The sequence below is a fragment of the Amphibalanus amphitrite genome, unplaced genomic scaffold (genome assembly GCF_019059575.1).
Source record: "Amphibalanus amphitrite isolate SeventyFive unplaced genomic scaffold, NRLGWU_Aamphi_draft 000136F_arrow, whole genome shotgun sequence".
Classification (NCBI taxonomy): Eukaryota; Metazoa; Arthropoda; class Thecostraca; order Balanomorpha; family Balanidae; genus Amphibalanus; species Amphibalanus amphitrite.
Window position 1 is genome coordinate 185,143 of NW_024881631.1, and position 12,956 is coordinate 198,098.

Here is a 12,956-nt window from a genome sequence, read left to right on the forward strand (position 1 = left end):
CACCAGACGTCGAGGCGACACGGGACGGACGGCGCTCCGTTTTCCGGCTCCGGGCGCGTCGGCGAACGACGGCACAGACACGCAGGGGTGGCCGTGACGCCCCTCCCCACTCCAGCCATCCCGCCGTCGACAGGTACGGGCCAGTTGTGCAGGGTTGCTTCTTAGTTCCGGCACCTCCTGCCCGTCCTGTCACGGCACAATCCGCAGTCGGCACATATCCAATCACTGCAGAGTCCGTACTGAGCGGGCGGTGCTCCGAGGTATACGGAATGAACGACAGGCGAAATGAGTCGTCGTTCTTTGCGAAGTATTTTCAAGCTGAGTCGCCGGTCCTGACCCTTATCTGCGACAGGTTGTAAAAGATGCTAAACTAAATACGGTGAATGCACATATATAAACACCGGGTTTGGAGAGCGGGAAGAACAGCGTTCGTCGCTCACAATCCCATTGCAAGGTCCTTCACCGCAGCAGGTGGTGTTTTTCGTCCGTCTCTCCGCACTCGAACAATCGTCAGGCCTCGAACCCAGCGACGCGGCTTTTCGTCGTTTTACGATCGTCCATAGTGATTTAATTAAAGTGACGATTAATATTTGATTTAAGTGACGAATGATGATCATTCGTCATTTTGTCATTTGTACTGCCAGTTTGTCTAGTACGACTTATACGAGCAGGTAGTGCGCAAAACTTGACATTGCTGAACGGTATCAGATCGCAGCGCCGATAAAAATGTCGCTCGCCACCACCCTCTATTATTAGGAAGACCGGTCGCTGACGGGAATCGTCTAACGGTTGCAAGGTCATCGTGCGTGGGGAAACCAGTCGGAAACCTTGACCGACACCGCGTCCAGGAAGCGGCCACCGAGGAAGCGCCGATCTACTGTGTTAGTGGTCACGCAGGTGACATCGGTCAATGCACTGCAGCACGGCAGTGTGTCAGTACCTTGACTGACCTTTAACTGCGGGGGGTATGTGTGTGGTGGGGGGGGGGAGGAGGAGGAAACTGCTCATACCCTGAAACTGCTATCGCCCAACCGGCTCCAGTGTGTACAAATGGTGGGTATCACTGGGAAACAGCGAATTTTGCCAATTAATCTTAAAGAACACAAAAAATAAGTCCCCCACACGGATTCCCCCTCACTCGCTTTTCTCCTCCCCTTCCCCGGGTGACCGTCCCGGCTATCGCTGGCGCAAGAATGTTTAAACGCTCTTTGTAATTATGTTAGTTGCAGGTTGATTGACATGGCGCATTTTGTGAGACGAATTCGTTGCAAATGTATATTCTAAAGACAAACTTTGATAAGAAAGCACGTTTATTCTCGTCATTCTGCGCCCACATGGAATAATATTTTGTACTTAGATTTTTCACGGGCAGCTTGATAACTTGTGGCAAGCAACTGCTTATCTTAACAAACCTTTTGAAGATGACACAGCTTATGGATAGTAGCACAAGTTCACTGAGTTAGTGCCCGATAGACAGGTGAAAGAAGGTTGTGAGGCAAAACAATTTCAGAAGCCCATGCACAAATATGTCGCTGACGCCACGGTACCATGCGAGATCCACTGCGTCACTGGCAACCGTCCACCGTAACACACTCCATAGAGCAGTATCGGCACTGGCCGAAGATAACTACCCACCTACCTCTTCACGACGGTCACACACCTCAAACCCAGTCATCCACCACAACACGTCAATCGTCTTACAAAAGTCACCCCAGAAAACCCAACTACCCGGTCGGGGAGCCGGCAATGGTAGCGGCCCACAGCCGTGGAGACCGCCCCATCCCCGGCTATCACAGAGACTGTCTGACTCGGATCCACCCACAGACAGACGCAAAGGGAGGGAACGAGCCGTGCCGTCCACAGCCGGGCAAAATACACCACGACACAATCATTACCTGGTCAGGCGACCAAACGCCACCCAGGATTATATGACAATACTGGACACTGGCGAGCGGTGCGCCACCTCACCTGGTGGCACAGTGGCGGTGTGTCAATCCTCAGGATGTTGCAGTATCGGTGCGTCAGTCCTCATATGATGCAGTACCGGTGCGTCAGTCCTCATATGATGCAGTACCGGTGCGTCAGTCCTCATATGAAGCAGTATCGGTGCGTCAGCTGGCGGCGCGCCAGTTCGGCACGTCAGGCGGCGCGTCAGTCCTCATATGATGCAGTAGCGGTGCGTCAGGCGGCGCGTCAGTCCTCATATGATGCAGTACCGGTGCGTCAGGCGGCGCGCCAGCGTCAAGTTGCCGCTGGCCCGGTAGATGAGCGCCAGGTTGTAGGCCGTCTCGCGCCGCAGGTCCAGCGCCGGGTCGCCGCCAGACGGCTCCAGCTCCAGCGCGCGCGTGTAGTAGTGCACCGCGTTGGGCAGCAGTCCCAGCTCGTGCATGCCGCGGCCCATGTTGTACATGCTCTCCTGGGTGTCGCCGCGCAGGCTGGCGTACTGTCCGAGGAACGCCTGCGCCTGCACCACCAGACTGTGTTTGCGCGTGGTGAACTTTTGCGCCGCCAGGTGGATCATGGTGACACCGACCAGCAGCGCGATCAGCGGGTCGCGCGGCTCCAGTTTATACGCCGACACGTACTCGACCAGCGCGTACTTGTACGTGCCGGACATGAGGCAGTTGTGACCGTTCAGCAGGCTGAGTGCCACCAGCTCCGGCAGTCGGTGCGTCAGCCGCATCAGGAAGCGCGCGTGCCGGATGTCCTCGGCGCGCATGGTGACCAGGTTGAGCAGGTTCCAGAGGGACTGCACCTCCGGCTCGGCCAGCAGCATCTTGCGCACCACCGGGAATCCCATCTCGTAGTCGGCGGCGCGGAATGACGCGATCGCGCACATCGTGTCCAGGTCCTGGCCGGCGAGACGGGGGGTCAGTACTGAGTATCGGGTCGGGAAGAGAATGGCTCAAAACAGGTAAGTAACGAGCGTGGGATGGATTACTGAATCAGTAGCTTACCGAAGGCCGGCTGTTTACTGCCGTACTCGGAGAATCAATGATGGTCAATAGACGGCAGCTGACGAGCCACGTCACGGCAGCCCAATAATTGTACCGTTCCGACTCCCGGTCCCTCCTCGCCCACTGTGGGTCACATGCCCTGTCCCAGCCCCTCCCCGCGTCCCCTGCGGTTCAGTCGGTCTCACCTTTGAGATATCGGTGCGCTGGTTGAACTCGCGGCTACCCTTGGCGCGCATGATGAGGTCGACACAGTCGGAGAACTGGCCGCGCTCCTCCAGGTAGGAGAGCGCCTTCTTAAGCAGTGTCCAGTGGCGCTCTAGCTCCGTGGGACGGTCCACGAACGCCGGGCCCTGCCGCAGAGTGCGGGGGATTTGGCGGTCAGACGGGGTGACTGGAAAGCGGACTGAGACAGAGCGATAGAAGGAAGCACATCGGGGCCAGATGGAGCTGGGTGGTGTCGAAGTGGACCAGATTGGACGGTTAGACCACCTGACAGGTCGAGTCGACAGAAGTCGGAATATGCATTAACAGTGATGACGTTGCATTTTGACAGCGACGTCAGCAAACAGCAGCAGCAAAAATAGAAACAATAGTGGTAGCAAGTGGCAATAGACACAGAATATAGCGATGGAGTGCAATCAGGCAGTGGTAGACAGCGGCAGCTGTACCGCTCCCAACAACACCCCACGCCGCTCACCGGATCGTCGTAGGTGTCTGGTTTTAGTTTCCGCAGCTGTCTCAGCGTGTGCTCGCGCACCTTGAAGCCCACCAGCATCGCTGTGGAGCGTGTCGGGGGGGAGGGGGGGAGGGCGGAAGCGTCACATAGTGTAACAGGCAATCGATGTGGCCAGTAGGACACTGAGAAGAGATTGCGATCATCGGTCTGAACTCTTGGACTACAGGCACAGGATATTAATCTCATCACAGCACTTACATTTCGCCTCGTCTCTTGTCTCCGATAATGGGACAGTACCAGGGTTGGCAGGGGGTGGCAAAAACTGGTTTTTGCCAGTGGTTTTAACCGGTTTAAACCGGCTGGCAGAAACCCCGGTGGCAAAAACTGGCAAAAACTGGATAAAACTCAGGTGGGCCAAACCACAACTTTTCTAGTTAGGAATGGATCTGAAATGTACAAATGCATTTCTTGATGTTATAGAGATGCACCAAACATTCTGAAGTTTGCCTCATTACTTATCCCTGCTTAAAATGTCTATGCATGTCAGTAGGCATCCACCACAGAATGTATTTCCATGTAGGGGAGTGGGGCAAGGCTGCCACGGTAGGGTGCAGTGCGCATATCAGTGGCAGATACCCCTTCGCACTTCTGATTGTGCAGGACTCACTCTTGCACTGGCTCATTTGTCACCCCCAAAAGGCGCCTTATGGAAAGCCCATGAAAATGTTTTTGAGTTATAGAACACTTCAACGGTCAATGTCACTTCTGGTTGAAAGCATAAAGCTTTCACCGAATTCTCCTAAAAATGTTTCATCTTTAAATCCATGTCTAGGCATATCATTGTGCTGGTTTTTAGTTTTTGCCAGTTTTTGCCACTTTTTGCCGGTTAAAACCGGTTGAAACCGGCAAATGGCATAAACTAGTTTTTGCCGGCAAAAATGCCAACCCTGGACAGTACTGAGACGACTGAGGGATACGGCGTCCCTGTGGCCCTCCCTCCCCCGGTCGTCGTCCCGGCGCGGTACTTACATTTGGCCTCGTCTCTGTCTCGGATAATGGGACAGTGCTGAGACAGCAGCGTCCGCACCGTGTCGATAAACTCGACAATGCGCCCCTCCTTCTCTAACAGTGCCGACTTCTCCAGCAGCAGATCTGAGTCGAGCACCTCCTGTTCCACCTCTGTGGACAGATGACAAACGTGCGTCAGTGGACGGATAAAGCTACTCCAGTACTCGCGAAAGAAGAGCGGAGGTACTGGGAATTATCCCTAGTGAAAAGGCAGAAAGACAGAGGACTGAGTTTGTGATGTAACAGCAGAAATCACCCTGTAAGGGAACGGCCTTGGTGCTTACTGGGTGAGGCCGGGACGTCGGTACTTATGCTGTGAGAGTACGTCTCCACTCTGGCACTGAGAAGGCACCTCCGCTCTCACTACTCACCATTCAACAGTATCTCCACAACCAGTGAGATGCCACCTGTACTCACCCTGTGAGAGCACTGCGATGGCCTCCTCGGGCCGCCCCAGCTGGTGCAGGATGGTGGAGAGCACCAGGCGCGCCTGGCTGTGGCTGGGCGCGCGCGCCACCACCTCCCGGTAGGCGGCCACCGCCTGCTCCATCCGCCCCAGCTCGTGGTGACACTCGGCCACGCGCAGCCACACGCCCGCCTGAGGGGCACGGGTAGTGAGTTATGCCTGGGCGTTAAACGGGTGGGGCTTGGTCACAGTAAAGGGACTATCCCACCTTTAACATGGGGTTTGAGTTGAGATAGCCAAGTTTGCGGCGAGGTTCAGAAACCACTATCTATCTAGGTTGCAACCCCCGCGGCCTCTTGGTGTTGAAGAAATTCGTTCCCTTCATTTGAAAATGGGCCTTGTACAACAAGGCCCTATCTTCAACATGGAGCGACCGTTAGTGTGACGTCACCTCGTTTAGTCATTCTGATTTAAATGGGTTTGTTCGTTAAAAAATCGCTTAAAACTTGGTCTGAACTTTGTTGTGATGCCTACAGAGTAAAAAGAATCAGCTTTATGACAGTAATGTGGCCTGGGGAAGGAGGTAATTTTGGGCTGTGACGTCACATATTTGAAAGTTTGTGTTTGGAATATGGGAAGCCTAAGATGTTTAATGAAAAATAAATGCCAGAACCGTGTTCCTGGTCATCCAATCTATAAAGTCGGGCACAATTTAATTGGTTTTAACAACATTTTAGAAGGTGGGATAGTCCCTTTAACACCGATTCGCCGCAAAGACATCCGACATAGAAGGGCAATTCTGGCAATATCGTGGAAACAAATGCGATGAGTCGGCGAGCGAACACATCCAATAGCAAACCAGGCAGTTATAGTTACGTAACAAGCAGTATCATTATGTGCTGTCACGTACCAGGCAGCATTGCGTGTACCGTTACGTAGCGTAACATTGTTACGTACCAGGCAGTAGTTGTGCAGCGTTACGTATCGTAACATTGTTACGTACCAGGCAGTAGTTGTGGGACTGGGTGAGCATGTTGAGCAGCTGCAGCGCGGCTTCGTAGTGTTTCTTCTCCATCAGCGCCTCGGCCACGTCCATGTAGATGTCTCCGTACTCCTCCGGATCGCACGTCTTCAGACTGGGAATCAGACTCTGCGGGACAGAGGGGGGAGGCGTACGGCGAAATGTTACATCTCTAGACTTGACATAAATAAAAAGAATACATATTACGTCGGCTTTGGGTGACGAGTTCACCTGGATTCCGGCGAGAAAGAAGCAATGTAAGAGCATACCTGCCAAGGCTGCCATTGATCAGATGAGTGGCATCATCTGCTTCACACCTCTCCGACCTACGATACCACGACCCCGACCTCCCGTCCCGCCGCTGGCCGCTCACCTTGTCCGCCAGTCGGACACACTCGAGCTGTATGAGCGCCAGCAGCAGTTTGTATTTGACGTCCAGCGGCACTCCCTCCGGCACGGTGACGGAGCGCGCCCCGGCCAGCGCCGCGGCCCAGTCGGACGCGTCGGCCGGCACCGGCGGCTCGAACCGCACGCCGCAGAAGCGCAGCAGCGCGCCGACACACGCGCCCGGTGAACCGGTGGTCAGCAGCAGCTCCAGGTACACGTGGGTGTCTGTGGGAGACGGGAAAACCCGGTTACACCAAAGGTCGGAGTTTGTCCGCACCGGGAAACTCGATTACACCGGGAATGAGTGTCTCCGACACTAGGAAACTTTCACACTGCATGTGGATATTTGCCGAAACCAATAACTTCCGTTATACTAGAAGTGGATACCAATGGCCTCAGTTACACTTACAAGTGGCTCTCTGGAGTCTGGGGTCGGAGAAAAGTAAATAAACGTCCACTACAGGCAGGTATCATCCGGGACCGGCAACTCCCTCGTCACATTGCCTTATTACCTTAGTCACACTACACTAAGTCATAAAGGCTATGAATGACTGGGTTTGGGAATATCCTATTATGTGCGGGTCCCCGACATTGCCATTCAACAAAATTTCAGCCCATTTCCAGTGTCGCCGACTCACCTTCCCAGTTGGCCTTGTCTCCGTGTTTGTCGAACACCTTGGTCCAGTACTCTTTGGCGTCGTCGTACAGTTTATCGGCCATCAGCAGCTGGTGCAGCTCCTTCATCACCCGGAACGCGTCGCCGGCCGAGCCGTCACACATGACTGACGGGACAGAAGGAGGAGAGTCAGGATACATTAATTACAGCACGGAGAGAGCACACTACACATCACATCTGCAGACACGGCAGATAGACGTAGGCCTTCGACACTAAGGGCGCATACACCCAATTGATTTGAATTCCAAAAGGTCTTATTGCGATTTCATTTTGCCTAAGTAGCCGTGTTGCACAAAATAATGCAAGTATTATATTCGGGGCACAAAGAAGGTAAAGGGTCGCGACTCACTGGTGACGGCTCGTTTCAGGTAGCTGATGGGCAGCTTGGCCGTCTTGGTGATGAGTTTGACGAGTTCCACCCTCTTGAGGTGCAGCTCCAGACGCTGCGGCGCCGCCTCGATCGCTGGAACACAGCGCAGACGTGCTACACGACGGTACGGAGACACGGACAGCGGACATTTGGAGGTATCTTCATTCATTAATGTAATACGATCAAAAAGCCGATTTAAGCAGTCTGCACACGATAACGTATAGGGGCACAACGAACGAACAGCACCATCCAAACAACACTCTCACCTGGCCTGTTTGTCTCTGTATGTGATTCTGACTGACTGTAGCTCTATTCTCACCTCAGGTGTAGCAGACCACGGCCTGTTTGTGACTCTGTTTGTGACTCTATTTGTAGCTCTTTTCTCATCTCTGGTGTAGCAGACCACGGCCTCCTTGTCGCTCTGTTTGTGACTCTGTTTGTGACTCTGTTTGTGGCAGAATGTTCTCACCTCTGGTGTAGCAGACCACGGCCTGTTTGTGGCTATGTTTGAGGTTCCGTTTGTGACTCTGTTCTCGCCTCCGGTGTAGCAGACCACGGCCTGTTTGTGGCTCTGTTTGTGTGGCTCTGTTTGTGGCAGTCTATTCTCACCTCTGGTGTAGCAGACCACGGCCTGTTTGTGGCTCTGTTTGTGACTCTGTTTGTAGCTCTGTTCTCACCTCTGGTGTAGCAGACCACGGCCTGTTTGTGGCTCTGTTTGTAGCTCTGTTCTCACCTCTGGTGTAGCAGACCACGGCCTGTTTGTGGCTCTGTTTGTGGCAGTCTGATCTCACCTCTGGTGTAGCAGACCACGGCCTGTTTGTGGCTCTGTTTGTGGTCTGTCTGTTGTGCTATTTGTAGCTCTGACCTCACCTCTGGTGTAGCAGACCACGGCCTGTTTGTGGCTCTGTTTGTGGCAGTATGTCCTCACCTCTGGTGTAGCAGACCACGGCCTGTTTGTGGCTATGTTTTTGGCTGTGTGTGGCTCTGTTTGTGGCTCTGTTTGTGGTTCTGTCTGTTGTGCTGTTTGTGGCAGTCCCTTCTCACCTCTGGTGTAGTAGACCACAGCCTGTCTGTGTCTCTGTTTGTGACTTTATTTGTAGCTCTGTCCTCACCTCTGGTGTAGCAGACCACGGCCTGTTTGTGGCTCTGTTTGTGGTTCTGTTTGTGGTTCTGTTTGTGGCTGTTTGTGGCTCTGTTTGTGACTCTGTTTGTGGCAGTCTGTTCTCACCTCTGGTGTAGCAGACCACAGCCTGTTTGTGGCTCTGTTTGTAGCTCTGTTTGTGAATGTTTGTGGCAGTCTGTTCTCACCTCTGGTGCAGCAGACCACGGCCTGTTTGTGGCTCTGTTCATGGCTTTTGTGACTCTGATCTCACCTACGGTGTAGCAGGCCACGGCCTGTTTGTGGCTCTGTTTGTAGCTCTGGTTAAGCCTTAAGGTTCTATTCGCACCTCTGGTGTAGCAGACCACGGCCTGTTTGTGGCTCTGTTTGGCCTCGGAGATGCGCGCCAGGCGCAGCCACTCGTCCACGTCCGGTTTGGAGAGGTGCGCCGCGATCAGACTGTACTGGAGCCCCCGCTCGTGGTCGCCGCGCTCCTCGTGCATCATGGCCATCGTCTGGAACGGCTCCGGAGCCAGCGGACCTGGGGAGTCAGCGTCTCACGGTCAGCGTCTCACGGTCAGCGGGTCTGGAACGGCTCCGGCGCCAGCGGACCTGGCGGGTCAGCGTCTCACGGTCAGCCGGTCTGGAACGGCTCCGGCGCCAGCGGACCTGGGGGTCAGCGTCTCACGGTCAGCGGGTCTGGTACGGCTCCGGCGCCAGCGGACCTGGGGGGGGGGGGGGGGGGGTCAACGTCTCACGGTCAGCGTCTCACGGTCAGCGGGTCTGGAACGGCAGTCCGGCGCCAGCGGACCTGTCGGGTCAGCGTCTCACGGTCAGCGGACCTGGGGGGTCAGCGTCTCACGGTCAGCGGGTCTGGAACGGCTCCGGAGCCAGCGTCTCACGGTCAGCGTCTCACGGTCAGCGGGTCTGGAACGGCTCCGGAGCCAGCGTCTCACGGTCAGCGTCTCACGGTCAGCGGGTCTGGAACGGCTCCGGCGCCAGCGGACCTGGGGGTCAGCGTCTCACGGTCAGCGGGTTTGGAACGGGTCAGTGGCAACTGACTGCCACATACAGACTTGATACCAACAGACTCAGAAACCGAGAACACATTTAGGTCAGGGTACGCAGACCAGACTATCAGTCTCATCGGCAGGGCATGCAGACCAGACTCGAACATTACGTCAGCGACACACTCCCGCAGGCAGGCCACCAGAAGGGTAGGTCTTTGCCCATCTGACTCTTAGTCACTCACACTGGCGGATGATCTCCTTGCAGATGGTCTCGGCATCCTCCGTGTCTCCGCGCGCGTAACGCAGGTTGGCCTCGCCCATCATACCCTGCGGGCAAACAGAGCGCACAATATGAAATATCTCAGAATGGCTCAGATCGAACATGAGACACGCGCGTGACGTAGGTTCGTCTCGCCCATCTTACCCTAGGAGTAGACAGAGACCATTGGTACGATAGTGATCGATCAAAAGGGCGGCTGGCGACCTAATGACGGTAACTGAGCCGAACAGCCGCCGGTTCTGTGATCACTGACCTGAAGGACGGCCGGCAGTGTAGTAGGACCGTCGGCAGTGTAACCAGTAATCAGTAACCAGTAGCCACTGACCTGAAGGACGGCCGGCAGGGTAGTAGGACCGTCGGCAGTGTAATCAGTAACCACTGACCTGAAGGACGGCCGGCAGTGTAGTAGGACCGTCGGCAGTGTAATCAGCAACCACTGACCTGAAGGACGGCCGGCAGAGTAGTAGGATCGTCGGTCGGTAGTGCAATCAGTACTCAGTAACCACTGACCTGAAGGACGGCCGGCAGAGTAGGTCGTAGGACCGTCGGTAGTGTAACCAGTAACCACTGACCTGAAGGACGGCCGGCAGTGCAATAGGACCGTCGGTAGTGTAACCAGTAACCACTGACCTGAAGGACGGCCGGCAGAGTGCGCCGTTTGAGCAGCCGGCGCTGGGAGCGGATCGACTCGCGGGCCGTCATGTTTTCGTCGTCGTCCCCGGCCCCGCTGGGTACGACCGACGCGGGCCGCTCGCCGCCTGACGACGCAAGGTCAGGTCAGTGGGCGCACGCGGCAACCAGAGTTCCCTGCCCGATGGCCTACAATGGGCAAAAACCAATAGTGTAATACAAATATGTCATCCAACAACCAATGACCATTCCTGCCAAGAATAACTGATAATTATGAGCATTTAAAATGATCAGGTTGCTAAATAAGAGTAGCACAAAGGCACAGTTAGGAGGCCCCAATGTGTCAATAAAGAGAAAGGATAAAAGTTGTTTGATTGCAGCAATAGATAATGGCCTCTTTCAGCTAGTCAGTTGATGGCTGTCATCTGTTGACTGTTGGCAGCGTGGTTGGCAGTCATAGTCAGCTGAGCTTCAAGTCTGCTTTCCATTGGCAGTCACCTGCTGTGCTGGCTGCGTCACCTCCAGTATCCAGCTCGTCCAGGTCCAGCTCGCCATCCAGCTCTGTCGGATCATCGTCTTCTGCCGCCAGCAGCTGAGCATACTCGGTGAATGACAGTTCACCTGGTGGCACACAGAATAGGCACGTACATATTACGGAGCGAGCGGAGCCTTTCATAGATTAACAGAAATTTCTGAGTATGAGCGGCCGGCCGGCCGGCCGTGCGGACGCTTTTGCGAGGCGTATATCTCAGCAACCACTTGACCGATTTACATGCGGTAATTTTTGTAGGGTAGCTTCATTCTTTCTACCAAGTATTAGACTATTCCCAATGCATGTGGGTGACCCCTTGCACGTGCCACGTGCAAAACGAAGAGGTGTCATTTTGTAATAGTTGCAATATCTTGGTAAATACTTAGCCGATTGCGCTGAAAGTTGGCATGTAGGTAGGCACCCACTAGGCAATGCATATCCATGTGCCAGAGTTGGGGTGCTGCTGCACGTGCGCACGTGCAGGGATCGTTTCCAGATCTTGAGAAGGCTGGACTGATGGGGCTCAAATTTGGTACACAGTTAGGGACCAGTTAGTAGTGTGCCGTGCACAAGTCAGTTGGAGGTACCCCGTCGAAAATTCGCACGTGCAAGGCTCACCCTCTCGCTCGCTCCGTTAGTCGCCCCAAAAGGCCTTGTACCTTGTAGAATATGATCTGCTTGAGGTGTTCTACACCAGTTTTGCTCGCTCTTGACTTGAATTTCTTAATCTTCTAACCAGTTTGACCGTGTTTTTTATCATGTAGGAAGTATCATTGTTATAATTGGCTCTTGACTTCTAAGGATGCCTGTATTTTTCTCTTGCCCATAGCTTGTCTAACAATTGTGACATATACTCACACTGTGACACTACGTGACTAATATACCAATAACCTATGATAAGATAGCATTAATTCCTAAATACGAATAACATGTCAAATATTGTGCTACACATCCAATAAATATTACTGCTTCCTGTGCCTGTAACTTACCACGTAGATACTTGTTTGTCAATTCTTGGCCCTCTGCAGCCTCTTGAACCTCCTCAGTCTTCATTCCCACAGAAACCTTTGAATTGGATCCTGTTGCAGACATGGCTGGAATGTTTTTCAGCTGAAATGTCAAAAACAAAGCAAATGAAATGATGTGTACTGCAGCAAGATCAAAGATGCATTAATGACTGGCCTGGGTACCTCATGCGGAATTCATTAAGCATCTTGATGATTAGGTAGGTACCGAGGCATGGTGATGCGCTGGTGGGCTACTGAAAGAAATTATGCATTTAAGACCAAGACTAGTGGGTAAATCAACATTCTTCTAAAATATATTATTTCCCAATTAAAAGATACATAGTTCAACAAAACAAAATGTGATTTGTCGGTAGCTCGACTCTCGGCCCCCCAGGTCCACGTCGTTTGAGACAAGGATTTATTTGAAATGCTATGCTAGATCATGTCGCCCAGTGGGTATAGTGTTTTTATTTCAGTGGGCATAATCCGTGAAACATTTAGATCAAGATCTACCTACAAACGGGCCTTGCTACAAACGACCACACACCTCTGCACCAGCTTGAACGCGTCGCCTTATCATTTACTTTTTGATTTACACTACTCATATTATCGTATCAGGCTGTTAGCATCTGTTCACCACTTGCGCTGGCGGTCAGCAGTAGCGCCAGCCTACGATTGTTAACAGTGGTGGGAGCGGTGGGAGCTTCTGAGCAAATAGCACTTGATGAACACTATGAATGTAGCAGTTGCGGCTTATATGAAACATATATTCTGAATTAACAAAATTTTAAAGTTATCTCGAGTTATCTTAACGTCAAATTTTGTTATCACATAAAG

At 53.3% G+C, this 12,956-nt stretch overlaps 1 protein-coding gene across 5 annotated transcripts; it reads right to left on the reverse strand.

The window, feature by feature from the left end:
• Positions 1 to 1,281: 1,281 nt before the first annotated feature.
• Positions 1,282 to 12,713, reverse strand: LOC122382262 (general transcription factor 3C polypeptide 3-like). 5 transcript variants are annotated; one of them, XM_043367366.1, is made up of 15 exons: positions 12,667 to 12,713; positions 12,102 to 12,222; positions 11,079 to 11,201; positions 10,581 to 10,708; positions 9,913 to 9,997; positions 9,010 to 9,201; positions 7,541 to 7,654; positions 7,154 to 7,297; positions 6,502 to 6,740; positions 6,111 to 6,257; positions 5,119 to 5,299; positions 4,663 to 4,812; positions 3,655 to 3,734; positions 3,143 to 3,307; positions 1,282 to 2,851 (listed from the first exon to the last, which is right to left on the reverse strand). In XM_043367366.1, exons 1-15 carry the CDS (start codon positions 12,697 to 12,699, stop codon positions 2,201 to 2,203), a joined length of 2,553 nt encoding a protein of 850 aa, XP_043223301.1. In that variant the 5' UTR covers positions 12,700 to 12,713; the 3' UTR covers positions 1,282 to 2,200. The 5 variants fall into 5 exon arrangements, with proteins under 5 accessions (XP_043223301.1, XP_043223302.1, XP_043223299.1 ...); XM_043367367.1 differs by having other exon boundaries at positions 1,283 to 2,851; positions 12,637 to 12,676; XM_043367364.1 differs by lacking the exon at positions 12,667 to 12,713 and having other exon boundaries at positions 1,284 to 2,057; positions 2,230 to 2,851.
• Positions 12,714 to 12,956: the final 243 nt, after the last annotated feature.

Bases quoted from the DNA above. Each gene is read 5' to 3' on its own strand.
- LOC122382262 (XM_043367366.1), bottom strand. From the start codon at position 12,699: ATGATAAGGCGACGCGTTCAAGCTGGTGCAGAG. The intron at 9,998-10,580 runs GTCAGTGGTTAC...GTTTGCCCGCAG, and splicing joins CTCTGCCGGCCGTCCTTCAG to GGTATGATGGGCGAGGCCAA. The intron at 5,300-6,110 runs GTACGTAACAAT...CGTGCCCCTCAG, and splicing joins AGTCCCACAACTACTGCCTG to GCGGGCGTGTGGCTGCGCGT.